At 36.2% G+C, this 21,625-nt stretch overlaps 1 protein-coding gene across 1 annotated transcript in view; it reads right to left on the minus strand.

Annotated features, from left to right (window-relative positions):
• Positions 1-17,288, minus strand: part of fancc (FA complementation group C) — a 33,744-nt gene extending 16,456 nt beyond the window's left edge. The window contains exons 1-8 of the mRNA XM_059503519.1: positions 17,050-17,288; positions 14,533-14,698; positions 8,674-8,761; positions 7,824-7,918; positions 3,545-3,652; positions 2,747-2,808; positions 2,435-2,599; positions 2,172-2,328 (exon numbers count right to left, since the gene is read on the minus strand). Coding sequence (XP_059359502.1) covers positions 2,172-2,328; positions 2,435-2,599; positions 2,747-2,808; positions 3,545-3,652; positions 7,824-7,918; positions 8,674-8,761; positions 14,533-14,688 — 831 coding nt within the window. The 5' untranslated portion in view covers positions 14,689-14,698; positions 17,050-17,288. The remainder of the gene's footprint in view (positions 1-2,171; positions 2,329-2,434; positions 2,600-2,746; positions 2,809-3,544; positions 3,653-7,823; positions 7,919-8,673; positions 8,762-14,532; positions 14,699-17,049) is intronic.
• Positions 17,289-21,625: the final 4,337 nt, after the last annotated feature.

Here is a 21,625-nt window from a genome sequence, read left to right on the forward strand (position 1 = left end):
GACATTTATAATGTTACAAAAGCTTTCTATTTCAAATAAATGCTGGTCTTTTGACCTTTCAATTCATCAAATAATCCTGAAAAGTTATCAGTTTCAAGAAACACAAGAAGATAATAATAATCAAATTGATTGAGTGCCAAATTAGCATATTGGAATTTCTGAAGGATCATGTAACACTAAAGACTGGAGTAATGAATATTCAGCTTTGCCATCACCGAAACAAATTATATTTTAAAATAAATAAAAATAGAAAAAGAGTTATTTTCTCAGTTAATTGTAAAATATTCCTGCTTTCACCGTATTAATAACGTTTGGATGGTAGCATGGTTGATTCCAGTTTCTCTCCAGTGCACAGGTGCCTTCTTGTTTAGGATTGCCCTCAAGTTGTTCCAAACATGTATCACTTTCTTTTTTTAGTGGGACAAAAAGGAATATAAAAAAATCTAGGCTGCTATTTTCCATATAGTGACCACAAGCTTATTTTTTTTAGAAGCAGCAGTTTGGCCTATTTTTTTAATGACAAGTCGTGGCCTAATGGTTAGAGAGTCGGACTCCCAATTGAAAGGTTGTGAGTTCGAGTCCCGGGCCGGCAGGAATTGTAGGTGGGGGGAGTGCATGTACAGTTCTCTCTCCACCTTCAATACCATGACTTAGGTGCCCTTGAGCAAGGCATCGAACCCCCAACTGCTCCCCGGGCGCCGCAGCATAAATGACTGCCAACTGCTCCGGGTGTGTGTTCACAGTGTGTGTGTGTGTTCACTGCTCTGTGTGTGTGCATTTCGGATGGGTTAAATGCAGAGCACAAATTCTGAGTATGGGTCACCATACTTGGCTGAATGTCATGTCACTTTCACTTTAGATTTTTACAGCAATTTATGTTTTTTTTTTAGCTTGACAGAATTATTATATGGAAAGGAGTTGCCATGATATTCTCAATAAATAACTTAATTAATAAAAAAAGTCATACAGTAAATAAAGAAATAAAATGCTTGGAACAACACGATGATGAAGAAATAATCAGTAATTAAAAAACTCAATGTGACATAAGCAAAGGCATCGGAAAGGGCTGTCTGCTTTTATTTGTTATGAAGGCTGAAGCTTTCTCTCCCTAGTGAAAACAGATGGGCTTTCTGAACTCATCCATACCTTCTCCTAACACTTCAGGGAGGGTCAATTACAGCATGGCAAAAACATCCTCTTTCTGGCAGTGGGATGCTGGAAGATGCTGTTTATTGTTATTGGATTTTAGCTTTGAGGAAGGTGGATGAAAACAGAAATGTGAAACTAATTTCTGGTTTCCCCTTTTTGATTGCAGTTTAAACAACTTGTTCCTGCAACGTAAACACACCGCAGAGTTCAATCTGCTCTCGAGCACAAACAAACAAGAGTTGAATGCAGCTGCATTTGGGCCTCATTTTACCTGTCTGTACTGCTCAGAATGAGACACTAAACAGATCATAACGAACGTAAGCTACAAGACGACTGTTTGACGTCCTTAGACAGACATGTAAATGAGGTCTTGATTTGAGTCATTTAAACTTTCTTCATGTAGGTATGAAACAGCCTCATAAAGATGTATATGGACCGTGGGCCTGCTTCACATCATGCTATTTGTGTCTGTTCTTAAAAAGAGGCCAGCGTATCATGCATCGCCATTAATCTACACACGCTGTGTACCATACGAACAACAGACCATTAAATTCCTTTTTTACTACCATATTTTTACTGTCAACACAGCAGCACCAAATTAATTAGCAACCAAAGCAAATATTATGACACGTGGTACTAGTTGCCATCAAACAAAACAGTGTGAACTGTTGCTATTAAACAGGATGATGTTCTGTTGCCTTAAGGTGCTGATATATTTGTTTAATAGTTTTTAAGAGTATTATTTTGGCAATATGCAACATGTGGGATAGAAAAGTTTGACACCACTATTGAAAATGCTTTAGTTTTGCCTTTTTATGATAAAAAAATAGATTATTATATCAGAATAACAGATTGAAAAGTGAAAAGCTGATTCAAGAAAGAAAGAAATGGTTTTTGAATTTGAACACACATTTGTTTATTTTCAGATTTAAATTTTATGATTTAAAAAATACTTTTAATGTGGTCTCTATCTTTTGGAATCAAGAAAAGAAAAAAGTTAATATAGAAGAAATCAAGCTCACCAGTAATGAGTCATGAACATGTTTGTCCAGACTCTGTGTCATTGTTTTGTCGTCAGACAGCACAGATTCCAGAAAGCTCACTGCTGCCCCCTCCAGACAGGTGGGACTGTAACACCACAGGTTCACTACGGCCTCATCCTCCAACACAAGCCTCTTACTGTGGAGGAGAGACGGACAGAAAACACATCAACCCAATCTGTGTGCTGTCATTAACTTCTGGTCACATTGGACAAGAGACAATGCTGCACTGTAATGATACTCACCTGATCAAAGCCTCGCTGACTTCCTTAATGAACTCTTGATTCAGACAGGACGAGCCACACAACATGGAATGCTTCAACAGAGCTCCAATAAGTGGAGACATCTGAGGACATGTGACCAAGGCAGCGCATGCTGTTGACATGGCATGAATATTCCCATTTGAACACCTACAAACAAACAAACAATAAATAAATGAAGTGAGAGAGAGTACTATTTGTCTGACAAATTGTTTGAATGTTAGAGAAAATGTATTTTTCAGTTGTAAAGCAAACTAATTTACATGTATCTCCAGATTGATATTAAAGTTTTATTACCTGGATGTGTTTGGCAAGCCGTCACAGCTTTTAATGACCTCCTCTGTCATCAATGACACAACCTGAAAGTGACAGCAGGACACCACAGTTTGCCTTTAATTTCATAAATTGAATGCAGTTTAGAAATGACTTCAAACTTTAACATGGTTTCAGTTTCTGATTATGAAGTCACATATAAACAGCCATTTTCTCATGTAAATGAGAGTGGAAAATACATTTGTGGCTGAGCAATATACTGTATCTAATATTCACAATGCATGTTTTTGTTGGCGATGTAAAATTACATAGCATTTACATACATTAAAAAAAAAAAAATAATAATAATAATATATATATATATATATATATATATATTTATTTATTTATTTATTTGTCCATAACAATTTTTACATACTCTTCTCAAATTTCAAACTTCAGAAGCAAAAATAGTTAATTTTCTTGGTTATTCGTAACTTCAAAATATGTTTAAATTAATAAATTTTATGATTTGCTTGCATCATCGCTCAATTTTTAATAAAAGGATTCAATGTGAAATTTTCTGGTGTTCATTTAGTGAATAGAATATGCATTATTTAAACTATACTTTTCACTGTATTTCACTTCTTGCAATATACTTGGCAATAGAGGCTGTTTAGTTCAAACAACAGTTTCTGTGAGGGGAAAGAAAATAGATGCTATCAAAAATCATAATCAGACTGGAAAAAAAAGACTAAGTTCCGATATATTGTCCAGCCTTTCTATCACACTAACCATTTCTTTATTAACTAACATATCCAGATTCTGAACAATAATTCCAACCTTCTGAAGAGCCTCTGAGTGGTATTGCTTCGGGGTTAATCCAGCATGTTTTACTGTAGCATGAGCTAAACTGCCCTCCTCCTCCGAGATCAGATGACACAACATATTCTGTCCAGAACAGATACATAACATAAAACAATGTTGATGACAGCTTGTAAACACAACACCCTCCATTTATGGCTAAATATAATCATCACACACCAATAAACATCAATAACTGAATTATTTTGCTTTGTATGTGATTGGACCCCTATTTGCTCATCATAAATACATCTCTATGTTGCACTCAAATAATAAGAAAGAAAGGAAAAAAGGACAATGGAAACGGGTGGCAAGGCCTGTCTGTTTATAAAAGCACAGGGTTGAGGCCTTGACAGAAAGCATGTCTGCTTGCGGAGGGGCCATGTGGTTTCTTTAGGTCTACAGTATGCTAAGATGTCCTCCACAGACCCAAAGAGGCTCAATTACTACCATCTGAACAGCAAAAACACACTGCAGATCAAACTTAACTCTAAGCTGGGCTGCGGCTACAGCGCAGGCCAATGAAACACAGCCTTCTTACATTCTCTCTTTTTTTTTCTCTACCTTGAGGTGGAGAAACATGGCATCTGCCATGATGATTTTTTTTTTTTTTGTTCTTCAAAGTGGTAATTTAGACAGCACTAAACCACATGGATGCCCAAACTAAATCAAAACAACTTACAATACGCCAAAAACAAAACAAAAAAGAAGAAAAAAAACATTGAATCATATGACTCTAGCTTAAAGAGCTAAACAAGCAACCAAACTACATTTACTGTTAAACTATTAATACTAAAAATGACTAGATGTGCATGCCTCACAGATATGCCACATGATTTAAGTGCATTCAGGTCCATTCTGACCTGAAAGAGATACATAAACATTTCTTAATTAGTTTTAGCATGGGAACCAAACTTTTGATCCATTCTGACCTTAATGTCTTTTTTTATCTAGGAGTTATATTTGTCTCAAAATACTTTAGTAAAATACATATAGCCTCTTCCCATAATACACTCACACGCACACAAAAATGTAAAGACTGTTCTTCATAATCTTTCACAATAATGCAATATTGTTTTTCATTAATAAAACAGTGTGGCAAACAAAAATCTATGATATTTTAAATGCATTATGAGAGTTAAGGAATTGTTCATGTCAGATGAGGGCTACTTTTATGCTATTAATCCTGTTAGAGGCTTCAAGAAAAGATATATAATATCAAACAAAAAAAGTGACAAGAGATATTAAAGATAAAGTCATTCTGATCAGCCTAAACCAGTTCTCAAATGCGTCTGCAGGGGTAAATGTATAATACTTAAAAAGACCACACAAGTCTCCCAGAGGACTGCTTCCAGACCCCCAGGAGCCCTGAAGGAGTGGAGGGGCCATCACACATGGTCTGGTCTCTCTGATGTGGAGAGAGAGAGTCAAGCTGGCGCTCCAGAGCGAAGAATCACAGAAGAATGGGCAACCGGCCCTTTATTAACAGACAAAAATGTCTCTCCGTGGCTCTGCAGAAGCATCGTCATTCTTCTCCGTCTCATCTTCTGGGCTAAACCACCCACAAGAACACCACAACCAAGTTGGCCTTGTGAATGACAGAACCGTTTGTTTATTCATGTCGAGCAGCTAAAGGAACACAGGCCATCGCTGCCGTTGAGGCTCTGGGGGATCAGCTGGAATCATCCCAGACGAACCTCACATTATAACCCATGCCGATCGACAGGATGAAGGCTGTCTCAGATGGGTGAGTCTTTACATGTTGACAGTGACAGTAAACAGTGCTCAAAACAAACAAGGATAGGATAAACGGAAAAATGCACAGTCCATTAGAACCGCAACAAACACGAGAATGGAAAAAGAGATCAGCTTTCTGGGAGAAGCAAGACGTCAGGCTGGGAGGAGAAGAAAGACCCCCGGGGAAATGAACACAAACCAAATCAATTTGCCAAAACACAACAAGAAAAAGACCAAAGACATTGGACAGTAATTAGGTCACAGCAAGACAGAACAAATCAGAAAGTGATATGCCATTAAACATAGAACACGCTTCCAGATCAGTGTGATCAAAACTGAGGAATGATGCCATGGCTTAGTAATTGTTTTTATGTGATAATTCAAATGGTACTTCAAAAGTCCAAAAAAGCGTGGCATTTCCATTGTATCATGGTGTAATTCTGACATACAAATCAGCAGAAGGAGACCGGCCAGTCTACCAAAAGTAAAAGTCAAAAACAGCAAGCTGTATGGACCTTCTATAGGTCAGACTTTTTTGGATTGTCTTCCTCTTCCCATGTTTCATTGATCAAGTAAATACGCATGTGCCTATAATCTGGAACGTTATTGCACAAATCAAATCCTAATCTCTGTTTTTTGTTCTATATCATTCCCCAACAAACCATACGTACAAACACTGCTGCTGCTGGGAATTGTTAGCTAAGCAAATAAACAATGCAAGATTAAACACCGTGACTGAACCACTGACAGAGAACCCACACCTCCCTCTGACTCCACTTCCCTTCGTATAGGTCAAAAAACATCTGGCAAATTAAAAGTTTACTTTAAAAGCCCTGCTTTAATTAGCGCTATGTTTTATTAGATGAAAAAAAATAATCAAACGAATGCACACGTTTGAATCTGGCAGAAATGCGAGGGGTTCTATATTGCTTATGGTAAACCATCTGTGTGAACTCTGTTAAAAGTTGAAAGTGTACAATTATTTTAGTTCTTTTTCATCACCTTTCATCTCCCAACCCTGATTGCATCTCCTTAACCCTTGTATTATGCTCCATCAATTTGACCCATTTTGATTTTCGAGCTGTCAGAAATACCAGTAAATCTGTGATTTTATTCTTGATATATTGTGAATTTTTCTCATTTAGGGCCATTAACACGCATGCAAAGTGAGGATACACTGATGTGTTTAGAAGAACAAACAAATAATTTTCTGACGATTTTGATGTTCAAGGGTCAATTTGACCCATTTTTTTTTTCCAAGGCGACTGTACATATATTTTTTGGCAATATGTTATGAAAAATTAGCTTTTTCTCATTATTTTCAATGCTGAAAAAGACTTTCTCAGACTTCGATGGTAAATGTGAGCTATCATTTATTTATTTTTATTTTTTATATTTTTAATGTATATGAAATACTATTTAACTTACCTTTTTCTTCCAGAAATTGTGTAACTGTTTCTCGTTTAGGGCCATGAACATGTCTAAACAAGTTTCAATTTAGTTTAGGAGTTATACCAAAACCAGGTGCCATTCAAACTCCAATGTTTTTTGATGGAATTCTTCTCTCAATATTACTTCTATCACAAAATAACCATCAAATATGGAATCTTGAGACTCAGACTTTTGCAACGATAGCCTTTACATCTTCTACTCTTTCTTTTGCAACACTTACTCAAATGAAGACCAAATGATGTTTGAAAGTTTGATTAAAAGCTATTTGCAAATTTTTTGAGAGACGTTATCTATGTGTTTTTTGAGAGACGTTATCTATGTGTGATAAATTAGTCTATTACTGTTCCTACATAATTTGAAACAAAAAAAGTGATAAAATATCTGAAGTCTTAGACCTTTCCAATGATATATAGTTTGTCATGATTAGATTAGGATTTAACTGCAATATAGTAGTATAGAATACAGTAATATAGAAGTAAACTCTACCAGCGGAAGATTAAAGTTAAGGGGTTAAAAAATGTGGCAAAAAAAAAAATGCATACTTTCTGATACTAATGTTTTGCACCATGTGACAAATACTGATATTAAAAATTTTCTGTTCAAACCTGATTCCTTCTTGTTTTTAATTATGTGATATTTAAGGAATTGCATTGAAGGCAATTAGGGTCAATTTGACTCGCTCCATCAAAATCGTACCCAGAAATCGTACATTACATAAGGACTAAATATAAAAGTGTTCATTGGTAATGTCTAAAACTCTCTTGACAGTTTGAAAACGGTTTTAATTAGGGGTCTGGAAGAATATGACGCTTATTATGCACATTACAAACACCTAAGGGGTCCAAAAATTTAAAGCATGTGATTTAAAACGCTACATTGTCATTTTAATAACAATTTTAATAAAATAATTAATGTTTCTTCTTTATTAATCAACCGAATTAAATAACCAATATATTCCAAATTTTTATTGTGTCTGTCAGGATATCAATTTGTAATACTGCTTTGGCAATTTATTTATCCATTTACTCAACATGAGGGTTAGTAAAGAGATGAAATGTTGTTGTTTTACCTTGATCCACATGTTGGCTTTTTGTTCGACAGCATTCATTGGCTCAGCGCTGTACAGACAGCTCAAACACCGCAGCAGGAGTCTCTGGCTCCTCTCTGAGCATACATAAACAAGATCATAGGACAAAATGGCATTTACAAAATGTGGAAATGGCCCCATTATTCATATTATCTGTGACAGAGAATCTAAAACAAGCATGCATTTATAATATCGGGCACAAACTAGGCTAAACTGACATTACACTGAGATTCAAAGTTAACAGAGACAAAAGCTTTAGATCTTCAAATAACTGTAAACAAAGAAACAAAACAATTTCTTCGATTCTGCATTTGAATGTCAATAATCAAATTAACACATTTGCGAGTATGTTATCTTGAACAAAAAGGCAGATTTCCTTGCTTCCAGTGAGTTTACTCTTTACTAAAATTGTTATACAGCTAACTTAATTTCTACCAAAAATATGCATACAAATAATTTATAATATCATTTTTTTAACAAAATTGTAGTAAACTAACAGAAGCATTCACAAGAGTATTAGACTCTTGGACCTCACTTTATAGTATATAATGGGGTAAAAAATACAGAATAACTATTGCAATAAATCACATTTTTTTAAGAAGCATTTAATGCTGAATGTGAAGAACAGGTCTGATATGACTTTATAGCAAAGGGAACTGTTGATCAGACAGAGAAAGAGAGGTGGTGAAAGTGAGCCAAATAACAGAACAGATGCCCAGCAGGCCGCTACAGGGTTCATTGGAAAATTAGTGTAAATACCCAACCCATGCAGACACATTTCTTGGTCTCAAATGGGAAACACACCCCGAGTGTAGAAGAGTCGTAAATTTACCATCCGCAATAACACATGGGTTCCAACAAAGTCTTCCCAGGAACTGGCCCACAAAAGGAAATGTCTTCATGGCCTCACTAGTGGAGCTCTGTTATACAGTAAACACACATACCTGAGACATCAATAGCAAAAACCAGCATCTGCATTCTGAAAAATAAACTGCAATTGGACTAAGCATTCATGGATTCACAGCGCAGACCAAGTTATACAAGTGAATAATCCATTTTGTCATTGTAAAGCGGTGCAGGTTAGATTAAAATTTACCGCAATCAAATTAGCACTAAAGCTCAATGTATTGGACATACCCTTGTGTTCCCGTAGCTCAACTGGTAGAGCACTGCACTATTAAGTGCAAGGTTTGGGGTTGGGAAGGTTACTTTGGAAATGTAATAGGTTACAGATTACAAGTTACCCTGTTTAAAATGTAATAGTAGTGTAACTTTTTCAATTACTTTATTAAAGTAATGTAACTAATTACTTTTGAGTACTTTTTGATTACTTTTCTAAATTTGTGAAAATTAAAGAATAATAAATAAAAGCATAAACATCAACTTAAATACAGTTATCTAATAAGCATGTGACGTATTCTGTGTAATAAACTCCTAAACATTGGTGTTTTTTTGAAACTGCTGTCTCTGTATATGATGATAGTTTTCTCAAAATAAGTAAAATGCACATGAAGTGACACAGAGCAGTTCTAGAAATTATGTTTATGTGCTCGTGTACTCCTATATTGAGATGGCAGAGGTTGAAAACACTGCGAGCTTCAGTAGGCCTATGTGTAGTAAATGAAACCATGTCTTTGCCATTAATTTACAGGAGGGGCGGACTGGGAAAAAAATTCAGACTGGAAAATTCAAACTCATACAAACAAATTCATGGAAAAAACTATTTTTTGTATGGACCTGACATAAAAAAGGTTTAAATCTTTAATTTGGGGACATGCAAAATAATCAAAAGTTCTCTCCTGAACTGCACCTTCACTTCCATTTTTCTCTTCAGTCTCTTTATTTTGCCCTGTTATCCATCTCTCTCATGACTTTAATACTCAAGACTGAACAAAACTATACTTTACAATACAATACACTACAATATCTTTATAGAAAAATCCTAATACTGTACACGAGTCATGTTTTTCCCTTACAAAAAATAACCATGCTTTAATTAGACTATATAAAAGTAAAATAACCTTGTTTTTTTTTTTTTTTTTGCAAATGGATTTGTATTTATTTTTAAATAAATACATTTGTAAAATAATTTTACATTTTTGGTTATCACAGTTAAACAATAGTAACCATTTTCTCTGGATTTATAGTTAAATATTAAAATGTTAATTTTCGTAAGGGTTGTGTTGTTGTCTGTCGTAGCTCCCAGCCTCCCCCTAAACCTATAAAAAAAAATCAGAATTTTTTTTCAGCTAAATTACTACTGTAACATTACAACAGATAATAATGATGTCCTTTATATAGTATTTTGAGTGATGAATGATGAGCAACGTGCTGCTTTACTGCTCTCTCTCTCCCTCTCTCTCTCTCTCTCTCTCTCTCTCTCTCTCTCTCTCTCTCTCTCTCTCTCTCTCTCTCTCTCTCTGTCTCTCTCTCTCTCTCTCGCATTGATTACTCTGAGTCTGATCCAAACCGTTTGGCGGAGGCGCGGAGAGCGCGCGAGTCATGACTAACAATTCATGACTTATTAGAGATTTAATTATCAAATGGCGGATTCGCAAATTATCGTTTTAGTACATTCGGCAGGCAATTATACAATAATGATATTAAATAGTACAAAATCGGCTGCCAGGCCACCGGGAATTGTCCCGGTTCTCCCGGTGTCCAGTCCGCGCCTGATTTCCACAGACACGCAGAATGTGCAAGTCATATATTGCATTTTTGGGGATTTATATTCACAGACACTAGTCGATGTCATGTTTTGATTCAAGTGTACTGACCTACTTTTGATATAGTAATCCAAAATGTGGCATATTCCGTCCGCATTAGGCATTCCGTTTTTATGACTGGATTCTACGAACCAGACTGTATTTCCGCATCCCGGAAATTATTAGGGCGGTATGTCTCAGAGTAGTCAGTGCAATTTGGGAAAGAAATCAGTTAAATCTGTATGTGGATGTGTGTAAATATTCAAATGTAATCCCCTTTGTAATCGTAAAAAATTTCATAAGTAACTGTAATTTAATTACTCATTTTTTCTTCATAACTGTAACTAATTACAGTTACAATAATTTTGTAATTAAATTACGTAACGCCGTTACATGTAACTAGTTACTCCCCAACACTGAACACATGATATGTAAAAATTGATAGCCTGAATGCACTGTAAGTCGCTTTGGATAAAAGCGTTTGCTAAATGCATAAATTTAATTTAATTTAATTTTAGTTGAAAACATGTTTTAACTTTATTTGTATTTTAACATATGACTTTTCCAAATATATTGACTAGTACTCATCTCATAGATTGTTAATTTATTTATTTATTCACTTTTTAACACCATGGCAGCATTAAGGTTTTTTTTTCATAGATTTTTAATGACACACCCATTTTTAGCATTTTCTAAATTCAAGCAACTTTTTGCTTCCGAATCAGATTTCATCTGGTGTTGCTGTGATGCTGCAACACCATGAATGTAGCTCACACCACACCCAACAAAAATCAGGTGGCCAGATGTAAACCACACCTGACAGTGAGAGCTAAGCAAGAAAGAGAAGATAATTTTTCCAGTGATTAAGGGCCATTTTAAAGGACTGTGTGTTTGGATTGTTTTTGAAAAATCAAGGAAGATCTGATGGATGCTGAAAGAAACTCAGCAGGAACAAATGTTCTCATGTCAGAACTATATTGCTTAGCATTTTTCCCCATCAAAATGAACTGTCAACAGCAGATCCTGTCCCAGCTCATAAGCTGTTTGATTTTTTTCTTAAGTAATACTGACAGTTTAAGTAAAGAAATAAATGTATGTCACTTGCAGAGTTAGCTGACATCACATGTAAGAACAGTTAGCTGATACGAAAAAAATCAATCATCATTTCTCTAAGAACTATTTGAGCCAAAAAGAATCCTTTTGACGGCATTTTATAAAACTATTCCCACGGAGACAGCCGGAGAGAGTCACTGATCACTTCTTTAAAGTCAGTTACGTAATTAATGAAAACCAGCGCGCTAATGCAAAGGCATGTTGAGGATCACAGCTTTTCGCATCAGTTCAAGATGTGCCCTGCCAATTTACTGTAAACTGGAAGCTATACAAAGGATCTAAGCCTTTTTACATTCCATAGGCACATACATTATTGGATGCTAAACGATTTCAGTGCACGCATGAAGTGAATGACACCATTCTTGTGGAACTTTAACACGTCAAGTTTCACAAAAAGAAAAAAATAATTAAGATGAATACAGAGCACACACTAAACTAATTATATATAACTCTAGACCTCCCATTTATAATCATAACATTTAATACAGGTTTTTGTTTTTTACTTTTTTATGCCAGGAACCACCAAATGGAACTAATCCCTTTTCTAGCGACCCTGTTTCTAAAATGTAAAGACAGCTCTAAATTTCCATGTAAAAAAATCGCAAAATAATTCGTTTTTATATTGTTATTGTACTGATTGAAAAATTATAATGAAAGTTCAAATTATTTTTATCCCCACTTTAAATGTTAGATTTATAAACCTAAAAACAATTGTTTTAAGTTTTTCAAACCTAATATTTCTCCAAAGCAGTTTTACAGCTTTAAGAACCATAAACATTCATCATCTGCATATTTTTTTCCAGACTCTCTAGAAAACTTTTGAAGCCATCTATGGTCCCCAGACACCAGTTTAAACATTTAAATTTAAGTAAAATTTTATCATTTAAATTTTTGTTTTACATTTTAGAATTGTAACTTACACAAAATATATAAAACAAAATCAAAAATTCCAATTAGGGCTGCACGATATGTAATGCGCATCTTGTCAGTAAAGCCGGTTCTGTAATCAGCGGTAAAACTCCATCAACTGCTCGCTTTCACATGGAGCAACATTAACTACACAGAGCCGTTGTTCTCTGACATATATATCAGTCAATATAATTTAACATTAAATTGCAGCCTTTAAATAATTTTTCTATGTCATATCACAATATCAACTTTAACGCAACTAATTATGCTGCCCTAGTGTGGACTCTTTAAAAACGGTTTGAAGAGTTCATTTACATGACTCTCATGAATGTAATGACAAAGTCCAGCTCCAGCACAGGGGTACGAACAGCTTTGTCGTTGCGTGCACCATCCCAGAGATGTCTTCTCATGAGAGTTAAAGGGAAAAAAGTCTAATGTTCACATTCTCGAGTCTGCAAATACCGAATGTGTTCACACACACATGCATCTCTCAGCCTCCCCTTGAACACGGGCGCGTCGCCAGCGGGCACCCAACAGCGCCAGTGTAGGAAGAAAACCGTTTACGGGACCGTGAAACCTCCCCTTTCCAGCAGTTCCAGTCAGGGAGTGGGAAAACCGGTTCTGGTGGAATGCAAATGAGGAAATTGATATAAACTAGACATATTTTCATCCCCAGGCGTGAGCCATGTCCTTAACTCATCCAAGTGCTGCTGTTCAGATCCGCTTCATTTGGGCCTTTTTACAAGGCTCTGCCGGGAATAAGGGTTTAGGGCCAATTAAGAAATCCTGATCCCATCACGTTGCTGAATGCTGTCAGAGGGGCTGACACATGCCGAATTTGATGGAAATGGAAGACATGATTGCATTTTGGCAGGGGGGGCATTGTAACTTGAAATAAGAAAGCCTGCAAGATATTGTTTTGTTTTCCGACACGCCAGGCACCAAGCAGCATGGTATGCAGGGCCAACAGGAGATCTGCTGATTCGAAAGGCTGCTGCTAAATGAATAAAGACCTTCTTTCAAGGTGAGGAGAGTCAGTGGGAGGCAGAATTTTTCTTAACACTGGTCCTTTACAGATTTGTCCTAACCCAGGCTACCTCGTCCAAATTTGCAACACTTGATGCAGGGATACATTAGGTTAAGGCTGGCAGTCCCTGGGTGGCTATTAGCCCACTAAATCATCACCACGGCTGTGCCAATGTCCTGCCTTCATCCGCACAGAGCAGCTTCTGTTAGGGGTGCTAAAAGAGTTAGTTAAAGCACTATGACCTTAATTTTAAAGGTGATTTTAGGAACTCTGCAGTAGAGATGTGCAAAACTACACATTTACAAAACTGACTAATGTTGAGTTCTATCTTACAGCTGTCAGCATGCTAAATCTCTCTCCAAAAAGTTGCATCTCTTAATTTATGTAAGCACTACTGTTAAAAAGTATAACAGGGCTCAACAGTATGGATGGCCCACTGGTCCAAAGCCAGTGTGAAAGCCAGCGATCATGTAAATTTATTTTTATGCCTTTATTTTTTATGCAAACTTAAGTATTTGGTTGACAAAATGGTTGTGACTTTTTGCCTGCTAGTTATAATCAAAAAAAAAAAAAAAAGATAAACCAATCAATAATGTTTTTTTTATGCATGCCATCATTTGATGCCATTCACTGTACAGTTTCCAGCTAAAAGGGGGGGGGGGTAATATATTATATAAATCACATTTATATATTATACTATTTAAATGCATATTTAAATGCAATTATATAAATGCATAGAATTTATAATTTAAATGAATAAAATTTATATTATTAGTTCAGAGAAAACATTCACAAGACAAGCAAAGCAAAAAAAAACGTGTTGTTAACATTTAACAAAATAGCTGTAGGGATAAACTGTGGCCTATGTAAAATGTTTCACAAAACTCCAGACCAAAATAAAGCTTGAAGTATAAAGCAAGACATTAACATTTTATACCATTTGTTGCAACCCCTGCAGAACTTGCTGGAGAAAGCTCCTCAGAGAGCCAAGGTGTCTGCTTGTGTCCAGAAGAGCAGAACATGACGTAGCCTCCACCCAGTTCACGGCTTTGGCCATCCAGAACTGCACATCTGTCTCAGATACAGCCTCCATTTTCTCAAGTCTGCGAGGATGCACAGAGATAAAAGAAACCATAGGTAAAAAGGCTTTCTGGGAGTGAACTATTCTGTTCAAGGCCACCAGACCTACATGTGCACCCTGCATAATTTCTTCCAAAGTGTGTTTCTCGTTCCTGAGAGAGTAGGAGAGTTAAGACCATAATAATGATGTCCTTTGTTCAGAGTCTAAAATGACAGGGGTTGTAATCAGGAAATGGGGAGTTGAAAATGTGTTACCCAATTGAGGGCTCTTAATTTGTCATCAGCCTGTATTTCATGAGCCAGCCAGTTTGAAAAGGGGGAAAAAAAGATACAAGCGGCACTGGGTAGTGCAATAAAGTCTTCATGGACTCATTTTAAACTTCCAGAACGCTCTTAACTCAGCACTGAAGTATTTTTGACAAATAAACAAAACCGACCAAGGCTGAAACTATCAATGGAGACATATCCTCATCTGCGTCCTGCTGGCAGGTGAGGTTCTCACACCGCGGCCACGGCGTAACGGGGTAGAAAAGGTGCTCAAACAGCTTGTGTGTGCGGGAGCAGGAGTTTGTGGGTAATTGTTGTTCTTAGTCTTAATGACAGGTCTGTGAAAGACACAACAAGGGAGTGTTTTTATGATCTGCTCGTAACAGTGGAGTCGTTTAATGTCTTGCCATCACCCCTGCTGGAAAAATCCCTTGGGTGAGACAATGTAAATATATAATTAGCCTTTCTTTCCTTTTTTTTATCAAACCAAACTATGAACAAACGCTCCTTGTTTACTTGTCATCCCCGCACAGCTTTCACCAGTCCTCCGGGGGACCAGCCGCCTGGCCAATAAACTGCCACAGCCAAGATGGGTGCAATTTCCAACACAGAATTCTAGTAGAGCGAAATTATTTGGCCTGTGTTATGCACTAGAGAGTGTCAACATTGACGTGTACCAACAAATACTAATGTCCTGACTGTATGCCACATAGAAAAAAACCTGCAGTATAGAAGTGAGTACAAATGTATAATTAGGCTCTTGACAAGCAACATTCAAGAGCAGAGTCAAACAGGTTGACCTTCCGATTGCTTGATTTGATTCGGTTGGCTGGTTTAAAGCAAAAATGTCTGTTCAGACAGCTGAATCTTCATTTACCGTGGTGCTAATGCATTCTCAGCTGGAGGGCAAACACATTATTACACTCCACTCAACAATCTGTCATCATCCTGGAGCTCAAATCATCTCAGGAATCTGAGAAGGCCAAATAATCAACTCTGAACAGATCATTTCAGCTTTAATGATAATGATGAACAGATTTATTTGTGATTCTGTCATGTCCACTCTTTCAGAGACCTGATATTGTCCATTCTGGTGCCCCCTTAAAAAATTTATTTGTATTTTCCTGCATTCTTAAGTAATGGCACTACACTATTAAAAAGTAATGTTTTTTTTTATGGCATATATTGTTTCATGGTTCCGTAACTTTTGGCATCTATAGAACTTTGCCACTGCATAAAAATAGTTTATCCACCTTATTTTAGAATACAGAATTAAGCTATTTTCTGTGAATGTGGATTTGAGTTAAAATGGCCACTTCCACCCTTATGCTAAAGCTAAGACAGATAAAAACATTATATTTAAGTTATTAAAATGTTTTCCTAATTGTTTTAACACCCGTTCACCAAAAGGTTCTTTGGAGAACCCTAAATGGTTATTCTATCACTGTGAAAACCCCGTTTTGGAATTTTTATTAAAAAAAATAGTATCTGATCTTATCCTTATAAGTTAAGTTTAATAAGTAAACTTTGATGAAACTATTGACAGATTTTTTCTTCGATATTATGACATTAAAAAAGACATTAAAACCCTTATTTTCTAAAACTGGGGTTTATATGTATATTTCTCTGTTATATTTGTCATATCAGGAGCTTTCCCAAATATTCCAGACTCCAAACTGATAGTACTTGTAATTTTGAAGATCTAAGACATTTAGGAAGTATGCTGAAATGAGCTTAAGATATTTTACAAGGGTAAGTTAACTTGGTTTAATATATATACACACACACACACGGTATAATTGAATCATTCATGTTTGTTCTCTCTCTGGCTGCAACACAGCATAACCATTTCACTTCAGTCTGAGCACATACACATCTCTAAAGAAAAATTACAGTAAGGAGTAATGTCATGAATATTAATTAGGTCTGGCAGACGCCGTTTTCAACATTCCTGGCGTATCACGTAATCTAATTAATATTCATGAGTAATGTCACAGCATGATTCGTAAATTCTCATCCTACTTCTGTCAGTCAAAGATAAAACCACACACAGTCGGGTCAAAGGCTTAATTGTCATGTGAATTAACTAACAAAACTTGGACATTACCAGTAAAATCCGCAGACTGGAGCGTATCGACCCAGTGAGACGAGGACGGTCTGCGAAGACTTCTGCTGTTCAGTTTGAAAACAGCTGACTCTCACGACGTACTTATTTTGCTCAGGCTTACTATTGACATACATGTATTGTCATACTTTCCTAATAATTTAAGATAACAGTATACAACAGCATTTAATTCAATGTGAGATTTTCGCGGCATATGAAGCTGTACAAGTCTTTCTGAACTTCCCTCTCAGACATCTAAAACCGGATGTTGTCATCTGCTATTAGCTGCGCGCTTGTAAAAGGGGCGGGGCAAAATCGCAGCATGGACTGAAGCGGATACCACAGGCAGCATACATTATTCAGAAAATACTGTACCAGTCACACACACACACACAAAGAGAGAGAGAGCATACTTTCACTCTCTCATCATTTTCCTGAACCACCAAAATATACACATCATTGTTTGTTATTGTACATTATATGTGATGGAAATTACATTTTATACGTTTTGGAATAAAATCACAGAAAGCGACATGCTCCTCAATAACATCATAAACATAAAACAACTACCAAAAAGTTTATTTCAGTATCACTATTTATACTATAATTATATATATATATATATATATATATATATATATATATATATATATATATATATATATATATATATATATATATATATATATATATATATATAATACTACAATTGTTCTTTTGAACATAACGTTTATAAAAAATAAATAAATAAATGTGTAAAAAAATGTGTAATAATAAGTCTGTGATGAATTTCAATTGTTTAAGGTTAAAGATCTGAGACGATGGTAAACCAATACAATAATTATTGTTAAACATGCCCAAAACCTCTCATGATGCCCATTTTGGCCATTTAACAAAAAAATTAATAAATAAATAAATAAAACCTGTTTACCATGTGCTTTCTGCTGCTTTAAATTGTATTCGATTACATAAATAAGTGCATTTTAAAATATTTGTTTGTCTGCTTGATCCTTCTTCGCAGTCTCCTGCAGGAAAATTGCAGCTGTTTAGCAGTCGACCGTTAGGTGGCACTGTTTAAAGTTGTTTCAAGCTCTTAGTACACTAAAACTACTGTTACAGGACTTCGAGGTTGTCCAAATTTAGTTAGATCTCCTGTAAAATGGTTTAGATAGAAGATTAATACTATCGGCCTGTAGATAATTATGTATTATTCACCAAATTCTCATATTGCGCTGTTGTTTGGAAAGTTTTACAAACAAGAACACATTCCAGTTTTGCTGTGTAATTCATGAAAAACATGTTGCGAGGGCTTCGCAGTTCTCTGATTTATTTATTTATTTATTTATTTTGTTTATTTGGCAGGGACAGTGCACAATTTAGACAATTGCACCAGAGTTAGCTAGCAGCTAATTTGCATCTGTTGTCCCTGGGCAGGTAGACAAAACAAAACAAAAAACTAACCACTAAACAACAAATACACTACATAAATTTACAAAAATACATATCCATCAATTCAAAATTGATAAAAACAGTTTGATATACAGTATACACCAAAATACAGAAAATACAATGCAATCATTAGTGGTGACACTCTTGTGCTGATTTTAGCCAAATTTTGAGGCTGGTTTTAAATACTGCAAAACTTCCTGAGTTTCTAATCTTTGTGGGTATTGAATTCCACTTCTCCACTACTTTAACAGAGAAAACGGATTGACCAAAGGTTGTCTTTCTAAAATGTGGTACCAAATCACCCCTAGTTGATGCTCTAGTTCTACTGGCACTGCCACTGCCAGATAAAACTATGCATCCTCTAAGAGGAGGGGGTGCAAGATCATGAATAACTTTAAACATTAGACATACATCCGAATAAAATAAGAAATTATCAAAATTGAGAAGATTATATTTTTTCAAAATATTACAATGATGATAATCCTTAGGTTTTTTGTCTAATACTTTTAAAATTTGTTTATAGAGTGAATAAATAGGCTTGAGCGTAGTCGCTCCTGCCTTTGACCAGGTTGTTATACAGTAAGACAAATGGGGAAAAATCATTGTGTGTACAAAAAGGTTTGCAGCAGACAGTGACAAATTATGTCTTATACTCTTAAAATTGTTTAGATTAAACTTAACAGTCTTGATGACCTTACTAACTTGTTTTTTGAAGGTCAAATGTGTGTCAATTATGATGCCTAAATATTTAACATGTGTCACAGATGTAATGACTTCACCGTTAATTAAAATATCAGGATTAACTGAGTTATTAATCCTCGCTGTAAAATACATGCAAACTGTTTTACTTAGATTAAGGGTCAAACATGAATTTGCCAGCCAATCCGACACCTTACTCATCGAAGCTGTCAGTTTGGCTGCAGCGTGTTCTTTAGATCTTGCATGGGTAAAAATCACAGTGTCATCAGCATACATCTGGATGTTAACATCTGGACATGTTTGAGGGAGATCATTTATATATATACAAAATAAAAGAGGTCCTAAAATAGACCCTTGAGGGACCCCTGAAATACAGTTTGCAAATGAGGAACACTTATCACCCACTCTTGTACATTGTTTTCTGTTATTCAAATAGGATGATTTGTGATCTGTCAAATTAACTGATGTTCAGAGGCATCTGCTGCAGGCTGGACTCACACTCCTGCAGCAAGTGCATATGTGTGGTTTGACTTAAAAAGGATAAAAGTTGAGTATGAGGAAATGATAATCAGATAAGCTAACAATTGCACACAAAAAAATCATTATCAAACAACAAGTGTGTGTGTGTGTGTGTGTGTGTGTGTGTATGTATATATATATACACTGACTGAACAAAATTATTAATGCAACACTTTTGTTTTTGCCCCCATTTTTCATGAGCTGAACTCAAAGATCTAAGACATTTTATATACACAAAAGGCCTATTTCTCTCAAATACTGTTCACAAATTTGTCTAAATCTGTGTTAGTGAGCACTTCTCCTTTGCCAAGAAAATCCATCCTCACAGGTGTGGCATATTAAGATGCTGATTAGACAGCATGATTATTGCACAGGTGTGCCTTAGGCTGGCCACAATAAAAGGCCACTCTAAAATGTGCAGTTACTGTATTGTGGTTCCGGTGGGGTCCGAAAACCAGTCAGTATCTGGTGTAACCACCATTTGTCTCACGCAGTGCAACACGTCTCCTTTGCATAGAGTTGATCAGGTTGTTGATTGTGGCCTGTGTGAATGTTGGTCCACTCCTCTTCAATGGCTGTGCGAAGTTGCTGGATATTGGCAGGAACTGGAACACACTGTGGTATACGCCGATCCAGAGCATCCCAAACATGCTCAATGGGTGACATGTCCAGTGAGTATGCTAGCCATGCAAGGACTGGGATGTTCTCAGCTTCCAGGAATTGTGTACAGATCCTTGCAACATGGGGCAGTGCATTATCATGCTGCAACATGAGGTGATGGTTGTGGATGAATAGCACAAAACTGGGCCTCAGGAACTTGTCATGGTATCTCTGTGCATTCAAAATGCCATCAATAAAATGTACCTGTGTTCATTGTTCATAACATATGCCTGCCCATACCATAACCCCACTGCCATCATGGGCAACTCCATCCACAATGTTGACATCAGCAATCCGCTCACCATCTGCCATCTGTCCTGTACAGTGAACACCGGGATTCATCCGTGAAGAGAAACACCTCTCCAAATAGCCAGACGCCATTGAATGTGAGCATCTGCCCACTCAAGTCGGTTACGATGACGAACTGCAGTCTAGTCGATTCCCAGGTCGAGACTCCAATGAGCATGCAGATGAGCTTCCCTGAGATGGTTTCTGACAGTTTGTGCAGAAATTCTTTGGTTATGCAAACCTATTGTTGCAGCAGCTGTCTGGGTGGCTGGTTTCAGACAATCTTGGAGGAGAAGATGCTGGATGTGGAGTTCCTGGGCTGGTGTGGTTACATGTGGCCTGCAGTTGTGAGGCCAGTTGGATTTACTGAAAAATTCTCTGAAACGCCTTTGGAGATGGCTTATGGTAGAGAAATGAACATTTGATTCACGGGCAGCAGCTCTGGTGGACATTCCTGCAGTTAGCATGCCAATTGCATGCTTCCTCAAAACTTGCGACATATGTGGCATTGTGCTGTGTGATAAAACTGCACATTTTAGAGTGGCCTTTTATTGTGGCCAGCCTAAGGCACAGCTGTGCAATAATCATGCTGTCTAATCAGCATCTTAATAGGCCACACCTATGAGGTGGATGAATTATCTCGACAAAGAAGTGCTCACTAACACAGATTTAGACAGATTTGTGAACAATATTTGAGAGAAATAGGCCTTTTGTGTACATAAAAAAAGTCTTAGATCTTTGAGTTCAGCTCATGAAAAATAGGGGCAAAAACAAAAGTGCTGTGTTTAGAATTTTGTTCAGTGTGTGTGTCTATATATATATAAATATATATATATATATATATATATATATATAAATATATATATATATATATATATATATATATATATATATATATATATATATATATATATATATATACATATATATATGAAGGGCTCAAATGCAAAAGCCTATCTGAAAT

Source organism: Carassius carassius, chromosome 21 (genome assembly GCF_963082965.1).
Source record: "Carassius carassius chromosome 21, fCarCar2.1, whole genome shotgun sequence".
Classification (NCBI taxonomy): Eukaryota; Metazoa; Chordata; class Actinopteri; order Cypriniformes; family Cyprinidae; genus Carassius; species Carassius carassius.